This window comes from Malus domestica, chromosome 04 (genome assembly GCF_042453785.1).
Source record: "Malus domestica chromosome 04, GDT2T_hap1".
Classification (NCBI taxonomy): domain Eukaryota; kingdom Viridiplantae; phylum Streptophyta; class Magnoliopsida; order Rosales; family Rosaceae; genus Malus; species Malus domestica.
The window spans coordinates 16,927,547-16,946,657 of NC_091664.1; the positions used below are offsets into that span (position 1 = coordinate 16,927,547).

Sequence of the window (19,111 nt, forward strand, 5' to 3'; positions counted from 1 at the left end):
ATTTACCTCATTGACTTGAATTGGGCATGCATGTTCTCTTTTTGAAACTCCTTCATATTGTTGTGCATTCAAGGCACGAATTCGCTATTAAAAACTTCGTAGTAATTGGGGTTTCGTCAACTAAAGAACCTCCAGCTGCAACATCAAGCATTTGTCTCTCAAGTGGAAGTAGTCATTCATAGAAATATTGAATTAAAAGCTCCTCCTTCATTTGAGGTTGTGGACAAGATGCAACTAAAGTCTTGAAACGCTCATAATACACATGAAAGAATTTCCCTAGGCCTTGTTGAATTCAACTAATTTTTTTTTTCTCAAAAGAATGACTCTTAAAGTTAGGAAGAATTTCTCTAAGAATGCTTTCTTCATGCTTTCCTAAGAAGTGACGGTTCCAGATGATAATTCAAAGAGCCAATCTTTAGCCTTTTCCAAAAGAGAGAATTGAAATGCTTTCATCTTTAAAATATTCCCAGCCACATTAATTGGTGTCATGCTTGAGCACACTACTTCAAATTCTGTTGATGCATAAAATCAGTGAGGACTTTGGTACAACATAAAGTGTTAAGTTTATGACCTTCGCTAGATTGCTCCGGTCACTAATGTGGATAAGTATGTAAATGGATAGAGACAGGGAAGCAAACACAAGATGTACGTGGTTCACCCAGATTGGCTACGTCCACGGAGTAGAGGAGTTCTCATTAATTGTGAAGGGTTTACACAAGTACATAGGTTCAAGCTCTCCTTTTATGAGTACTAGTGAATGATTTAGTACAAATGACATTATGAAATATTGTGAGAGAATGATCTCTATTTATAGAAGAGAGTTTCTAGCTTCATTATGACATTGACACGTGTCGTGTTGTGATTGGCTTTTGATGTTGACACGTGTCACGCTATGATTGGCTTCTAATGTCGACACGTGTCACACTGTGATTGGCTTCCTAGTTTGAGGGAAACTCTTATGGATCCTTGACTGTATAACGTTGACCGGTGCTCAATAGTTTCGGGATTGGTCAAGTATGGTACAAATAGTGCTCCCCTAAGTTCCCGAGTGAGGGAAGCTTCTCGGTTGGGGACTTGCAAGATCCAAGCCATTGAGTAATCACGAAACTTCTAAGTACCGAAGTGTGGTATCATTTTCACTTGCCTTATCTGTCTCATATGTAGGTATGGCATCTTCTCTAGAAGTACTTTTCCTTCATCTAGGGTTGGTATCTTTAACCGATGAAGATGCACAGGGTAATGTATCAATTTTACTTGAAGCTTACTTATAGTTTCGGGCTTGGTCAAGTGCGACAAACCCTATAGTAGGAGTTCCCCAAGTCGTTGAGTTAGGAGATTTGCCAAAAAAGGTAACAGACAAGGTAAACAATCAGACTTCCAAGCAAGCAACCTCGATCAGAGGTTCTACTTCGGCTTCCGGTTGATTGTTCTCCTTCTCCTTGTGTTGTAAACAACAACAAGGATAAGGAGAAGCAAATGGAGAAGAGATGATATGAGATAATTTTGCTTTTGAAGAAGTAACTTTCCACAGGCTTATTCTTGAACTGGGCTTGAGGGTTTTCTGGTTTCCTCCAGAGTATAAGGCCGACTCAAGAATTTGAGGGTCAAAACAAGTCCATCAAATTTAGAGTACGTTCGACCCTGATGATATGGGATACTTTTGCTGTTGACAAAGTAGTAAATGTATCAGCACGTGTTCTGTTACGCTTGTCTCCACATGTTTCCTTGTATCATTCTCACTTACCCTATTTGTTCCTTAGGCAGATGTGGTATCTTCTTTGGAAGCATAAGATGTTGAAGATGAGCACTCGAGAGCAATGCCAGGTAAGTAATCAGGCAAGGGGTTCCAGGCAGTCAGTTCCTGACTAGAAGCTTGATTCCAAGTGTTGACTGATTGCTCTTTTTCTCCTTGTCTTGCAGGTAAGAACAAGGCCAAAGGAAAAGACAGGGAAAAGGTATGATATGGGATACTCTTGCTTTTAACCTTGATGATATGAGATACTCTTGCTCTGGTGTGGCTTGTTTGCAGAGGTATTATCGGGGGGAAAATAAGCTGAGTATTTGGAGAGACTCTGTTGAGAGTGCCCTCTCAGATGTGAAGAAAAGTTGAGCATTTTTTTTTATTTGTAGGTCTGCCTGGCTATGGAGGATGAAGGTCGACATATATAGGAATTGTCCCAACAGCGAGTGGTAATGTTGTTCCTTTACCTTTCTCGGTCATAGGAATGTAGTGGGAACTGCAAGAGTCACGTGTTTTAACTTTGTCAGAGCACTTTGAAAAAAGTGGTCTGTGGTATCTGGAAAACTGATGTTACGTGTGAAGATTACAGACAAGCTTTATCTAAGGAAATCTAGCTCTTGAAGTTTGGAGAGCGGTGCCTCTTTAGTTTTCGAACAAGCAATCCTGTCGGGGATCTGGCTCTCGAGATTCAGAGAACGATGCCTCTTCAATTTTGGAGAAAGTAATCCTGTTAGGAGTCTGGCTCTTGAGATTCGGAGAGCGATGCCTCTTCGATTTTTGAGCAAGTAATCCTGTTGGGAGTCTGGTTTCGAGATTCGGAGAGATGTGCCTCTTCGATTTTTGAGCAAGTAATCCTGTTGGGAGTCTGGCTCTCAAGATTCAGAGAGCTGTGCCTCTTCGATTTTTGAGCAAGCAATCTTGTTGGGGGTTTTTTCTCGAATGTGAATTTGGGCATTCTTGCTAGTCTGCCTTGTCATGGAGCACGGAGGTTGACACACATAGAGACTTTCCAGTTATCAAGCAGTGGTGCTGTTCCTTTACCCTTATGGGTAATAGTAAGGTAGCTGGACCTTCAAAATTTATGTGTCTAAACTTTATCAGAGATTTTTGGCAAAGTTAGCTGTTGTACCCGAGGAGCTGATGTTGTGTGTGGGGATTGTTGACATATTTTACTCAAGAAAATCTGCTTCTTGAAATCCGGAGAGTGGTGCCTCTTCGATTTTTGAACCAACGGCCCTGTTGCCCTTTCTTTTATAGGGGCACCAATTGTGTGCAAGAAGTACGTTCAGAGAGTTATTGCTTGTAGGAATTTTCCTTTTATTTTTGTACATTAGAGATTTATTGCACCTTATTTCTCATTCATCATTTATGAGAATGTTTGGCCCATCCGACCATCGTTTTGACTTGAACTTTGGTGAAGAGGCAGCCATGCCCTCTCTAGACAACATATGGCGTCCATCTTTTTTATCCCCTACTGGTCCTCTTGCCTTTGGGAACTCTGTGATGAAGAATGATATGACAGCTGCGGTGGTGGCCAGGAACCTTCTTACTCCCAAAGATAACAGACTACCTTCCAAACGGTCTGATAAGTTGGTTGTTAAGGATTCTTTGGCTCTCAGTGTTTAGTGTGCAAGTTCAGTGTCTAATATGGCCCAACGCCTATTTGCTCGAACCCGCCAAGTTGAATCATTGGCAGCTGAAGTGATAAGTCTCAAACCGGAGATCAGAGGACTCAAGCATTAAAATAAACAGTTACACAAGCTCGCACATGACTATGCTACAAACATGAAGAGGAAACTCGACCAACTGCAGGAATCTGATGGTCAGATTTTACTTGATCATCAGAGGTTTGTGGGTTTGTTCCAAGGGAATTTATTGCGTTCGTCTTCTGGGGTTGTACCGCGTAATGAAGCTCTAAATGATCAACCTTCGGTGCCTCTTCCTTCTGGGGTTCTGCCTAGTACTGGGGCTCCGAATAATCACCCTCCGGTGCCTTTCTTTCTGGGGCTCTGCCGACTGTTGAGACTTCTCCTGAGCAACCTTTGTGAAGGCTCCCTCTTGTTTGTTTATTTTGATTCATATATATGTACGTATTTGTAACTTATCGGAGATATCAATAAACAGTATTTGCTTCATTTCAAAGTATTATGTTAAATACACCAAGGCCTTCTTCACTAAGTTCTTTGAATTTTTTCTTTTGTTGAAGTTTGTATGTTGAAGCTTTGTGAGTGAAGCATGTATGTTGAGGTAGTGCTCCCTTAATTTCCTGAGTGAGGAAAACTTCTCGGTTGGAGACTTGAAAAATCCAAGTCACTTAGTGGTCATAAGACTTCCGAGTATCAAGGTGCAGTAGCATATGGTAGGAGTCCCCCAGTCTCCGACTGAGGGAGTTGATGAATGAGGCATTTCCTTTCTAAGTGGTAGCCCAAAACTTCTCCTTCATATATATTTGTTGTGAAAGTTGTTAGGCCCAAAGAAGAAGAGGCCTAGGCAATTTTTTTTTTCGATTTTTTTTTTCGAATTTTCGAATTTTTGAATTTTCAAATTTCCAAAAAACTATATATATATATATATATATATATATATTTAAGCTTTGTAGATGAAGCTTTGAGGTTGAAGCCTTGTTGGGTACCATGAATTGATTTTGCTTCACACTATCTTGATCAAGATAGTGTAAAGCTTTTGAGAATTTGTAGTTGTCCTCCATTGATGAAGCTTTGTTGAATTTCCCTTTTTTTTTTTTTGGGGAAACTAGAAATTTGAAAATGTGGGAGAGACAACATATACAAATTTTGCTTCCACACTGTTGAGCAAGAGATTGTGATGCAAGCCACAACTTGTAGTAGTCGAAGGTTTGGATGAACCATATACATTGAATTTGCTTTGAACTGTCTTGATCAAGAGTGTGTGAAGCTTTTGAGGATTATGGTTAAACTCCTTTGATGAAGCTTTTGTTGGCACCATAAATTGGTTTTGCTTCACACTGTCTTGATCAAGAGTGTGTGAAGCTTTTGAGAATTGTGGTTGTCCTCCATTGATGAAGCTCTTGTTGGCACCATAAATTGGTTTTGCTTCACACTGTCTTGATTAAGAGTGTGTGAAGCTTTTGAGAATTGTGGTTAAACTCCATTGATAAAGCTATTGTTGACACTATGAATTGGTTTTGCTTCACACTGTCTTGATCAAGAGTGTGTGAAGCTTTTGAGAATTATGGTTGCCCTTTATTGATGAAGCTCTTGTTGGCACTATAAATTGGTTTTGCTTCATACTGTCTTGATCAAGAGTGTGTGAAGCTTTTGAGAATTGTGGGTTCCCTCCATTATGAAGCTCTTGTTGGCATCATAAATTGGTTTTGCTTCACACTGTTTTGATCAAGAGTGTGTGAAGCTTTCTACGAGTTGTAGTGTTTGCATTGTTACAGAGGGGAAATGTCTGAAGCAGATGCAAGAGGGCTGAATAGCTTGATCTTCGTATGCCATGCACTGAAGTTGTTGTTGGCTTGTAATAAGACTTTGTTAGTGACTATAACTCTTGTTGGGCATAAGTGCTCCCCTAGTTGAGTTGTTAAGCTTGATGGTTTTTGATTATTTGTGAATGCTAGGAGTTTACATGTACAAGTTGTACCATTCATCTTCTGGTAGGTGGAATGAATGGTGAGTTGTTTTCATCACTTGGTTGGTTGTACGAAGGTGAGTTCCTTCATCACCTTTTATCACATTTCATCACCTGGTTGGTGGCACGAGGATGAGTTCCTTCTTCATCTAGTTGGTGGCATGAATGGCAAGTTGCCAAATGGTATTAGAGTATGGGTTGTACATTTCATCACCTGGTTGGTGGCATGAAGGAGAGTACGAGTTGTACATTTCATCACCTGGTTGGTGGCATGAAGATGAATTCCTTCTTCACCTGGTTGGTGGCATGAGTGGCAAATTGCTAAATGATATTAGAGTACGGTTTGTATATTTCATCACCTGGTTGGTGACATGAATGGCAAGTTGCCAAATGATATTTGAGTATGGGTTGTACATTTCATCACCTGGTTGGTGGCATGAAGATGAGTTCCTTTTTCACCTGGTTGGTGGCATGAGTGGCAAGTTGTCGAATGATATTAGAGTACAGGTTGTACATTTCATCACCTGGTTGGTGGCATGAATGAGAGTATGGGTTGTATATTTTATCACCTGGTTGGTGGCATGAAGAAGAGTACTGGTTGTACATTTCATCACCTGGTTGGTGGCATGAAGATGAGTTCCTTCTTCACATTTCATCACCTAATTGGTGAGAATAAGGGCAAGGTGTCGAGGCACATTGTAACAAGTGTCTAATGACACAAAGTATGTTGAACCCTTTCAAAGCACAGGTCGCTTTTGTATGAATGTGTTGGAATGTATGATTGAACGAATATACTATGAAGCTGTTCGTTTATTTGTATAGTCTTGTTGACATATACTTAGACTTTGTTTCATGTTGGAAGCATTCATGTTGAAGCTTTGAACCTGAGTGTTTCATTGCTAGGAATGTAAGAGGATTATGACCGAGTTTTCTAAATCACATCTTTATTGAATTCATGCCAAATAGTCTTCGTTACATAGGATGCCGAACGGCTGAAGCTTAACACTTGTACAATGTGAGTTTACTTGTATAGTATTTCTAGTGATCAGCGTTCCATGGATGGCCATGGGTCTTGCCATCGGAGCTTCTAAGCTTGTAGGAGCCAGGGCGACTGATGTCAACAACTTCAAATGGTCCATCCCAGTTTGGACTAAGTGTTCCTTCACTCGGGACTCTATCGCAAAGTAATCTTTTCTTCAATACTCAGTCCCCTACTTTGAAAGAACGAGGTTTGACCCTTGAGTCATAGTAGTTGGAGATGCGCTACTTGTAGGCGACATTCCTCAAGTGAGCCTGGTTTCTGTGTTCCTCGACTAGATCTAAGTTGAGGGTAAGTTATTTGTCATTTTCACTTTGCATGTAGTTCTGGACTCGGAACGTTGCTTGCTTAAGCTCAACTAGGACAACTGCATCTGTACCAAAGGCAAGTGAAAATGAGGTTTCTCCTATTGATGTCTGATACGAAGTGTGGTATGACTAAAGAACTTGGGGTACAAATTCTGGCCAACAACCTTTAGCCTTGTCCAAGATTGTTTTCAAAGTTCGCTTGATTATTTTGTTGATGGCTTCGACTTGTCCATTAAACTGGGGATGAGCTGGCGAGGCAAAACATAAGTTGATGTTGAACTTCCAGCATAACATCTTGAACTTATTGTTGTTGAACTGTTGCCTGTTGTCAGTGACTATCGCATTGGGAATGGCGAATTTTCGAAGGATGTTCTTCCATACGAAGTCTTATATTTTTGCCTCAGTAATGGTTGCCAATGGTTCTACTTCAGCCCACTTTGTGAAGTACTCAACTGCAATGATTGCATAGCGAACCTTACCCTTCCCTGCAGGCATTGGGCAGATCAAATCAAGTCCTCATTGGGCGAAGGGCCAAGGGCTCATCATAGGAGTGAGCGGCTCAGGAAGGGAGTGAGGAATAGTTGCGTAGCGTTGACACTTATCACATAAGCGAGATATTCTGATGGCATCTTGGTGGAGTGTTGGCCAGTAATATCCTTGGTAAAAAGCCTTGTGTGCTAGGGATCGAGATCCAGCATGATCTCCGCATACTCCTTCATATATTTCCCGAAGGACAATTTTCGCTTCTACAAGCGTAAGGCATCTTAGGTATGGTAGGTTAAAACCCCGCTTGTAAAGTTGGTCATTAATGATCAAGTAACGGGTAACCTTGTATCAAATCTGCTTAGCTTGAACTTTGTCATTTGGAAGGGTGCCATGAGCAAGGAATCTATAAATCGGGGTAATCCAACTATCCCCCTGTTGTAAGTTGCACACTTCCGCATCCATGGTGCTTGGTGCTGCCAACAATTCGACCTAAATTTTTCTCCCGATCTTGTCTTCCACCACTGAGGCTAGGCAAGCCAAAGCATTTGCATGACTGTTTATCGCTCGAGGAATTTGGGTGATCTGGTAGTGGAAGTGCTTGAGCAACAATTGTGTTTGTGCCAGATACGCTGCCATGTGGCTATCCTTAGCGTCAAAGTTATTGGTGACCTAGTTAACAACCAATTAGGAGTCATTGAAGATATCAATTCGTTTAACCTCAAGGTGTTTGGCCAAACGTAAGCCTGCTACGAGGGCTTCATATTTGGCCTCATTGTTCGACGCCTTGAATTTGAAACGAAGAAAATACTCCATTGCCACTTTGTCAGAGGTCGTAAAGACTAGTCCTGCTTCACAACCCTGTTGGTTGGACGAGCCATCAACATATAGACTCCATGATGGGGCTGTTGGTTCTATTTTCTGAGCTTCCGAGGGTAATGAAACCACTTCTTTAGGCATAGAAACAATGTGAACAGGATATGCAAGGTCGACGATGAAGTCTGCCACTGCTTGGCCCTTATCAGCTGGCTTTGATTGGTAGGAGATGCCAAACTCACCCAGTGCTATCGCCCATTTTATCAATCACCCCGAAGTGTCAGGATTTTGGAGTATCTGTCGAAGAGGATGATTGGTAAGCACGATGATGAAGTGTGCTTGGAAGTAAGGGCGAAGTTTTCGAGCAGACATGACCAATGCTAAAGCCAATTTCTCAATGTTGGAGTATCGTGTCTCTGCATCTTGTAAGGCCTTGCTAGCGTAGTAGACATGCCGTTCAACATTACCATCATTTCGAATGAGAACAGAACTTACTGCTGAAGCCAATACAGACAGATAGATAATGAGAGTGTCACCAACCTCAGGTTTGGAGAGCAGAGGGGCTTTACTCATGTAGTCTTCGAGGTTCTTGAATGCCTCGGCACATTCAACAATCCATGAAATGTACTTCTTACTTCCCTTAAGTGCTTTGAAGAAAGAAGCACATCTGTCTGTGGCATTAGAGATGAACCTAGTTAAGGCTGCCACCTTACCAGTAAGGCTCTGGATGTCTTTTGAAGTTACCGGTTCCTTCATGTCGAGGATTGCTTTGATCTTCTCGGGATTAGCCTCAATGCCTCGTTGGCTTATCATGAAGCCTAAGAATTTGCCAGAGCCTACACCGAATGCACATTTGTTGGGATTCAACCTCATTCGATACCTCTTCAGAATGGTGAAAGTTTCAGATAAGTTAGCGATGTGTTGGTCAGCATGTTTGCTCTTGACTAGCATATCATCAACGTAAACTTCCATGCTCTTCCCAATCTATTCGGCGAACATTGAATTGACTAGTCTCTGATAAGTCGCTCCTGCATTCTTTAGGTCAAAGGGTATGACTTTATAGCAATATAGTCCCCTGTCAATAATGAAGGATGTGTGTTCTTGGTCCGGAGGGTTTATGAAGATTTGATTGTATCCTAAGTAAGCATCCATAAAGCTCAAAAGTTCACACCTTGCTCTAGAGTCTATAAGTCTATCAATGAGAGGAATGGGAAAGCTATCATTCGGGTATCATTTGTTTAGGTCAGTGTAGTCGACACACATTCTCCACAAGGCCTTTTCGAGCAAGAGACTTTCTTTGGTCGGATTGTTCTTAACAAGGACCATATTTGTTACCCATGTTGGGTAATTGACTTCACGGACGAAGCCTATGCCTTTGAATTTTGCAATTTCTGCCTTCATCGCTTCGTATTGTTCAGCGTCATAAGATTTTCGCTTCTGTCTCACCGGCTTGGTCTTGGGGTCAATACTCAAGCGATGACATATAATATCAGGAGAGATGCCTGGCATGTCCTTGTATGACCAGGAGAAGACCTTAGTGTTCTCTTACAAAAAAGAGATCAATGCCAACCAAATGGGTGGTGACAAGGTGTTGTCAATCTTCACCATGCGATCTGGATAATCTTTTGATATAGAAACCTTTTCCAGCTCTTCAGCGGGTTATGCTTGATGGGTGAAAGAGTCATCTCGAGGATCGTCGGGTTGACTGTTGCCACCGTGAAGATCCAAGTTGGTTTCGTCCGGGCTGGCCTTTATGACTTGGTCATGTATAAAAAAGGTTTCTTTGGGCACAGACAGGTGTTGTTGCTTGACCGAAGTGTTGTAACATGACCGTGCACTAAGTTGATCTTCTCTGATGTAACCATTGCCATAGGGGGTTGGAAATTTCATCAACAACATATGTGTGGATACCATGGCCTTGAGATCATTGATGCATGTGATTCCAAAAATGACATTGTATGCCGTTGGGCAATCAACCACCAGGAAGTTAGTGGTAATGGTAGCTGTGTAAGGGCCTGTACCAATGATGAAAGGTAAGTGTATGCTCCCTAAAGGTTGCACGATATCACCGGAGAAGCTTATCAGAGGAGAAATCGAGCGATCGAGCAAGTGTTCAGCTACATCAAGTGCCATGAAAGCTTTACTAAACATGATATTGACTGAAGCCCCCGTGTCTACCAGGATTTGTCGTACTTCAAAGTTGGCTATGTGAGCCTCCACGATCAGTGGGTCGTTGTGAGGGTAGATGATACCTCTTTCTTCCTCAGGGTAGAAACATATTGGATCCCAGTTAGGCTTTTGATACTTGCCTCCCCTGATGTCTTCCACGTGAAACACTTGGTGGCCAGGCCTTAAAGCTCGTTTGCTATTTTTCATGGCCCTATTGGAAGATCCAGATATGGGTGTGCCGCCACGTGAAACACTTGGCGTTGGTTACGGTTATCCCTTGAAGGGTGAAGAAGGAATCGATCAATGTTTCCTTCACGCGCCAAAGCTTCAATATGATCACGAATAGTGATACACTTCTCACCGTCATGGCCGTTATGCTCGTGGTAGTAGCAAAATGTGCATGTGTTCTTCGTGGGATTGTAACCCGACTACCTCGGCAATGGCTTCGGTATCAGGTGTGCTATGCTGGGGTAAATGGCTACGCATGTGGCGTCCAAAGGTGTGTATGTCTCATACCTCGAGGTAGGGCCTATCTTGGCACGTGCTTGGTCCATTGTGTTGACTGCCTGAGGGCGAGCATTATCGTGACGATACCCTTGGTTATCGTGATAGTGTCCCTTACTCCTTTTACTAAAATGAGACTGGTGAGGAAGGACATCTTTCTTTTTTTCCCTGAGGTTGATATGTCTGTTGACTTGGCAAAGTATTAAGTAAGGCAGGGGAAGACACGGCTGCCGTTTGGAAGGTCGAGGTCTTCTCATTTGGTTGGATTTGGCTTCCACTCCCTACTTGTTGATAAGGGGTGGCTGTGGGGGGTTTCCCTTGATATGTCCTTGCCTCGGTGGAGGCATGGTTGTAAGCCTGTGCCATCACCTCAGAGTAAGTCTTCTAAGTGTTGGCATTGATCATGTACTTGAAGAAACAATCATGTAGGCCTGCCGTGAAGGCTTTGAGGACAGTCTTGTCGTCTACCTCGGTAAAAAGGGAATATTCATGGCTGAAGTGGCTAGCATACATACGTAATGACTCGTTTGGCTTCTGGCGAATAGTGTACAAATCATCAGCAGAATGCAAGCGATTGGTCTGGAAAATGTGTTAAAAAACAAACAGTTTCCTCAATTCCTCAAATGAGTCTACCGTCTCAAGTGGAAGACGGCAATACTAGTTTAGAGCTCCGCCAGAGAGGGTGGAGAGGAAGAGAAGACGTCACTCTTTGTTGGTGTGCATCCGGTATGCCATGGTGGACTCAAAGAGGTTAAGGTATTCAATCGGGTCCTCCTTTCCAGTATAAAGTTACAAGCCAAACTTCTGCTTTGTCTTTACTTAGAGGGGGTGTCGAGGATCCTCTTTATAAGAAGACCAGGCCTAGGTTGGTTCCAATCAGGTATCTCAGCTTATTGTTCGGCTTTCAACTTGTTTACTTCCTTAAGGAGCTGTAGGACAAGAGGGTCTTGAGTGGAGTCATGTACCACTGGAGCATTCTTTCGTAAATCTATATCTCCTCTTAGAAGTAGGAAGGTTTGATCAAGAGCATGTGATTTTTCCCTGGACTCGCCGTACTGACTTTCAAGGTACGTCTGTTGGAACATCTTTGAGTCCCCTATACCTTCGTGTTCCTCTAGGACTTAGTTCCCTTTCCCCAAATTGTTAGCTGGTCTGGGACATGGGGGGACCAAGTCTTTTAGAGACCCTTGGGTCATTGATCTTCGAGCTTACATGGATGGGATTGTCTCGACATTGCTTTAGAAAGTCTCGACAGTCACGTTTCGATCCCTCCACTCCTTCTGTAAAGAGGTGCCTTCCTCCACTCCTCCTGCTTTGGGTCAAAGCAGTTGGGTTGAGAGAAGTCTCATGTTGGTCGCCATTTCGATGAGTGGCTCGCTCCTCAATAGGAATACCCATGTCGAGGGCAAATGACCCTCCGTGTTGGGGGGGCACCCAATTGATGGTTGACTTCCACAAGGGTGATGAGCTTGTGTGTTTTAGTATATCTAGCCTCGTGGAGCATCTCGAAGACCTTCTCATACTGCTCTTGGAAGATCTCATTCTTCATCGCTATCTTATTGTTCTGAGCTTCCAGCTCATCGACTTTAGTCTGAAGAGCAAACTTCTTTTATCCCTTCCTTTGTTGCTTCGCACCACGTGCAAAAGGGGTGTCATTCTGTGTGTTGTGGCTTCCTTCGCTCCCCATGTTGGAAATGGATGCCTGGTCAAAAGAGAGTGTACGAATGGTGGAAACCAGCTTAACAAAGCTGAAGAGAGTGAGAATAAGTGTCGTTCCCACAGACGGCGCCAAATGTTAATGAACAAAATCAGTGAGGACTTTGGTACAACAGAAAGTGTTAAATTTGTGACCTTCGCTAGATTGCTCCGGTCACTAGTGGATAAGTATGTATGAATCCCGAAACTGTTGAGCACTTTACCCGTCAAACTACATTCATCGGGCAAAAGTCTCTGAAAAGAAAAAAACATTGACCAGTTTTGCCCGATCAAACATTTAATTACGTCAAGCAAAGGTATTTGGCCCAATGAAAGATTGTCCGTCGGGCAAATGGTAATTTCTGGCAGTGAGTATGAATCCCACAGTGAGAAAATGAGAGACCTTGCATGTGCTTGTAAGATATTGAGCTACTCACCTTATTACCAATTGATTTTAAGGTGTAACCTTAATTTTCTTTTTAGTATCATGGTAGGTTGTTTGATTTATGAAACCCAATGACCAAACGTTATGGCGATCATTAGGGTTTCTAGAATCCGTTAGTGGGTATGATTCTAGGGAGGTGAAGCCTATATAAGTTTGAGGTCCCTATGCACGCTATTAACACACCACAATCCTAGAAATCTCTATTAGTTCGTAGTATAAGGAGCAACATTGCATAAAAGTATTTCAAGCTATTCCATCCTTGAGTTTGATCATCCAGAAATTCACTATGTCGTCTTCTCCAGGTAAGTAATGCATATTAGTTTAGATTACATGATCTGATTAAAGTTTACAGTGCTTCTAAGAGACTATGCTACGCACCGAACTGTTAATTAACTTTATAGTGAAATCTCAACATTCTTCATATATACCTTAATTGTATGAAAGAATCTCTCCACCGATAAAAACAACTCTGGGTGATCCGTGATAGTTATCAGCTAGTTGACAGCATTTGCTAACAACTGAGAACTGACAATTGGTTGGTTGGAGAAGATGACCTAGAATGGTAAAGAGTAGGGTTCACTGGCAGTACATTTTGCTTACAACTTTACACACACGTGCGGCTCCACATGGGATGGGATTTCTGTGAAATGGTGAATCCACGCTTCTTCCTTTTCAGGCTGTTCTTGTAGAAAAGCATTGCGTCAATATTTGTGAGCTGTGACTCGCCTTAGATGTAAACTCTGTAACCCATCAGTATTTTTCAACCATGTCAGGACTGCACGTGTTAGTCCTTGACCAGGGCCCCCGCATAAGCATTTTGTCCTTGACTTTACATATCCATTACATCTTTTAATTTTGGCATTCCACTATCATTCAAACTTATGGAAACGTATGGGTTTTTGTTTGAAAAATATTGGATTTCTTATATATATAAACAGTCATTTCATTTTTCAAACAGATTGTTATTTGATACGCGTATTAAATTATAAAACAGAACTTCTAAAGAGATAAAAATAAATAAATAAATAATTGAACACCTATCGATTTGTATGGAAGAGCTAACTAATTTTCTTTTAGTTTGGAGAAAAAACGTGGGGCTATTTTGAATTTTGAGAGAACTAGAAGTGCGATTTGATGTGAAGATCAGGATTTAATGAGGCAGTCCAGTGTTTGTTTAGATTCTAGCTTTTATTGAGGCAATTCGTGTAGCTTGAGTCCGCGACAGGATATATCTTTTTTTATTTTTTTTCGAACAAACGATATCATCTATACTAAGAGAGAGGTGATGAGCTTAACTTTACATTGGGCTAACAATAATTTGATTCAAATTTTTCTTTAGCGAGAATCGAACTTAAAACTTGTTACTTATAAATGAAGAGGAATACCACTAAAACGTAGTACCAAGTGAGAGGAAACATCTTTAAATTGGAACGAATTCCACTTTGGTTCTTCAATAGTTATACAAATCTCCTTCCACAGTGTCTGAGTTTTGGTTCAATGATTGGAATCATGTTTTACGGCACCTTAGTGAGATCAATTTTATTTGTGTACATATTTACCGAAAATGTAACCGGATGGTAGTTTGTTAGCTTCTTATGGGTTTGGGGGCTGTGCTTATTGTAGGTGCTCTACAATCCTAGCATTTGTTGTTTATGTATATGGTCGAGATTTTTCTTTTTTATCCTACTTAGTTGTTAGAGTAAATATAGAAATATAGAGAATAATCCGAATGATGACTTTGAGGTACAACTTGAATCATTTCCTTAAAGTGTTATTTGCCCCCACTTGAATGAGTTTGCTAAAGGGTTATTGGCAAATCACTTCGAGGATACAACAAAGTATGAAATATTTGATTAGCAAAACCGAATTGTATTCCCTTAGAAATAACTAGAAAGAAATTGTATGAATGTGATGAGGAGAGAAAAGAGAGCAAAAAAATTATGTAGACAACAAATTTCTGAATGAATATTTTCTACTAATGTTACCAATATATATAGAGAAAATTGCACTTTTAGACATATCCTTTGGTTTTGGGTGTGTCCTCTCACCATGAGATATAACTGAACATTGCAGCAATGTTTCTAATGGATATGTCTAATGCAAGAAGCGTAAAAGAATGCATATGTACGGGATGCACGATGCATTATGTCTTTTCGCTAATTACAAAAAGGTGTACTGCTTCATTTCAAAGGGTTGGGTCGAATCCCATCCCATCCTATCAAACATTGCTGGTGCACTACACCAATATATATATATATATATATAATAATTTATATATTTATTATTGAAATCTCTAACAATCCTTCCCAATTTCAATAATATATATTAAATGATATTACAATAATTCTCTCTTTATAATTATCACAAGCATACCGATATAATCATGCATACAATAAATGTTTCTTTCGAATTAAACCTTTAATTAGTGTAAGTAATTCAAAGTTATAACGAATGCGATGGTGACCTAAGTTTAAACCAACTATTCTTATGTTAAAACCGGAATCACTACACGCATGATTATGTCTTATTTCCTTAAAGAAATTCCTGAACCAATTAAGCACTATTATGGCCTTGTGCTTATCCTGGTTTCATAAACATTTACAAGAGAAAACCCAACTCTTGGCAAAAGCGGCACCACTTCTTATGTTCATATAGGTGAGGTTCATTCCCATGTCCCTACTACTATAGACATAACTACAAATAACCTCATTAAGAGATAAAACTCATCCTCCTAAACGTAGCAGTCTTGCATTGATCATCTTAGAATGAGCTATATAATAATTTTCAGTGCTTTCACAACCACTTAACAATAACTTGTTATTACCCATTAAACTTTTAAACTAGTGATGTTCTAAACAAAGTCGGGTTACCATTATTGGTGGCAAATTTTCAGTAAAGGGTTTTAGCCCCATTCCACTAGATGTACTAACTACCAAAGCTCTTGAAAGTGCTTTCGTTAACAGATCCACCAAGTTATTACTTGATTTAACATAAACAATATTAATAACTCCATCAGTTATTAATTGCTTGACATATTCATGTCTCAAGCTAATATGTCTAGACTTTCCATTGTATACCTTATTGTATGCTCTAGACAAAGTAGCCTCATTATCACAATATAAAGAAATGGATGGCATTGGTTGTGGCCACAACTCTATTTCCAATAACAAATTTCTAATCTATTCCGCTTCTTTATATGCTGTTGCTAATGCTATAAATTCAGATTTCATAGTTGAATGTGCTATACATGTTTGCTTCTTCGAAGCCCAAGAAATTGCTCATCCGGCAATTGTAAAAATCCACCCTGATGTAGACTTATTATCATTAGCACTTGTTATCCAATTTGCATCTGAATATCCTTCAAGTACTGCTGTAAACTCAGAGTAAGTTATACTCAGGTTAATAGTTCTTTTAAGATAACCAAAAATTCTATTTATTCATTTTCAATGAGCAGTACCTGGATGACTAGTGTATCTAGAAAGTTTGCTTACTGCAAATGCGATATGTGGCCTGGTACAATGCATGGCATACATTAAACTTCCGATTACACTAGCATACTCAAGTTGTGCAACACACTTACCATAATTATTAAGCAAAGTTTCACTAGGGTCATAAGGGGTATTTGCTTCTTTTATTTGTAGATGCTTAAACTTAAAAAGCAATTTTTCTATATAATGTGACTGACACAAAGCATAACCCCCACTATGTTTCTTTACTTTAATTCCCAATATAATATCTACTTCATTCAAGTCCTCATCTTGAATTTTTAATTTTGAATTTAGATGCTCTTTAGTTTCAGATACACCTTTCATGTTTGTACCAAAAATTAGCAAGTCGTCGACATATAAACATATAACAACACCATAATCATTTGTGAATTTAGAGTATATGCATTTATCAACACTGTTATATCTAAATCCATATGATAAAATGACAAAATCAAACTTTTCATGCCATTGTTTTGGTGCTTGCTTCAATCCATATAATGACTTTACTAATTTACAAACCTTCTTTTCATTCCCAGAGAGAACAAACCCTTTTGGTTGTTCCATATAGACTTCTTCATCTAAATCACTATTTAAAAATGTCGTTTTCACATCCATTTGATGCACATGCAAATTATATAAAGATGCCAATGCAAACAATATTCTAATTGATGTGAGCCTAGCTACCGGTGCATATGTATCGAAATAGTATATTCCCTTTTTCTGCTTAAAACCTTTGGCAACTAGCCTAGCTTTAAATGTCTGAATAGACCCGTTTGTATTGTATTTACTTCTAAAACCCATGTTTGATTAGATATTAATGATTCAAATTCATCATCTATAGCTTCTTTCCAAAAGGCTGCATCTCTTGAAGTCAATGCTTCGCTTAGACTTTTAGGATCATCCTTAACATTCAACAATATGGGTATTTTCTTAAAAACCTTTGTTCTATTTCCTTCGGCTAAAAATACAATAAATTGAGATGTGTTTGTACCATACTTAGGGCCTCCGTATTTAGATCTTGTATAAATACTCGGGAGACTCAAATGTAATTATGTAATAAAGGAAGGGGCAAATATGTAATAAGTGAAGAGCCATTATTCTATAAAAGGACCCCTCACTCTCCTCATTAAGAGATGCCATTTTCTTAGGCCATGGGAAGAGCTCTCTCACCCTTTCATCCTCAATCCTATCAAAGAAATACAATATCAGTGTGGACGTAGCCCAAACATTGAGGTGAACCACGATACATTTTGTGTTATTTACTTTCTTGTAGATTTACGGTCGGATTTACGTTGTTCTAAGACCCTTTCGGTTTTATGCATCAACATTTGGTGCCGTCTGTGGGAATCAATACAAAAAGTTATGTCGGTTCTCTCTCAATTTTTCACCTTCGCTGTGAATTTGTAAAAAATTACAAAAACCAAGAACACCACTCTTTCTAAAAATCCTAAGATTCTCTCTTTAAATACCCAGAAAAACCCTCTCTCTCACTACGGCTGACAATCTTCCTCTCCCTCTCTCTCACTGCTTCCTAGTCCATCTCAGCCTCTTCATCTTCCCCAATCTTTCCACGACGATCTTTTCCAAACCCTTCTCTCAAAGCCACTCCTTCGGACCTGCTCTCTCTGCTGGGCCCCAAATCCCACTATTTGTCCGTCGACCCCATTGTTGCCTAAGAACTCACTTCCTGCAGCAGATTCCTTGTGCCCTTTTCGCCAATTGCCAAGGAAAATTGCCCGCTAAGTTATTCGAATCGGAAAGTCTTGAGCTTGGAGCATAAGGGTGGCGATTTATGTCAGCGGGAGGAGGATGAGCTCGTTTGGTGGCCACCTCGGTCGGTTTTGGAGCTGGCTCACCTGGATGTTGATATGCCGATTAGGCGAAATCTTCTTACCAACAAGCAGAGATCTTTGTTCCATGTGCCTCAAATCCACATATTCAATGCGTTTAAGGAAGCCAAGTCTGTATTCTTGGAAACTCTCAGAATCCACGCACCATAAACTTAAAAGCATTAAGCTTTCTATTTTTCCATCCCAAAAAAGGAAACAACAACAAAAGCAACCAACAATTATTTTTATTTTATTTTGGAGGACTTGGGTAAATTGTAATATTGATTGGCAGCCACGAATTCTGGGCTGGGAGGAGAATCAAAAGCCTCGACCCTAAAGGAGTTTCGAAAGCGATTCGGGAAGTCACACTCTACAGTTGAAGATTGCGGATGGAATTGCACTACTACAATATTAGCTCTAGGTGGCGGATGATGGTGGCAGATTTAGAAAAATATTATCAGATAAATTATATCCAACACATCATTTAATTAGTGGCGGATATTATAAAAATTCTGTCGGTTATATCCGACATAAATTCCTGGCGGATAATTACTGGCGGATATTAGAAAAATACTAACGGTTATATCCGACATACATTCCTAGCGGATAATTACTGGCGGATATTATAAAACTCATGTCGGTTATAATAGATTCTGGCGGTTTTTAAGTTACTGGTGGCAGTTTTTAGGTTAATGGTGGCGGTTATAACCTAAATTATCACAACATGCAGAAAACCAATCAGACCATGTCACGCATGCATGGAGGACACGTCCAGGTCCATCCCCTCAGATTCCAACCTCCCATCGAGTACAAAATCCCACATGGGGACATGAGAAGAAGGAACCTTCTATTTTAAATTAAACATATATTAAATATTGTAATATAGACATCCTTTAAAGAATTTTTTTTTTGTCCGAACATTTAAAGTAATTAAATAAAATAAGTTTTATGGGATATAAAATCCCATAAGATTTGAACTTTA

General features: G+C 40.1%; 1 protein-coding gene across 1 annotated transcript; it reads right to left on the bottom strand.

Moving 5' to 3' along the window:
• Positions 1–7,675: 7,675 nt before the first annotated feature.
• Positions 7,676–9,508, bottom strand: LOC139195023 (uncharacterized). Its single transcript, XM_070820201.1, has 3 exons — positions 9,335–9,508; positions 7,904–8,212; positions 7,676–7,855 (listed from the first exon to the last, which is right to left on the bottom strand). Exons 1-3 carry the CDS (start codon positions 9,506–9,508, stop codon positions 7,676–7,678), a joined length of 663 nt encoding a protein of 220 aa, XP_070676302.1.
• Positions 9,509–19,111: the final 9,603 nt, after the last annotated feature.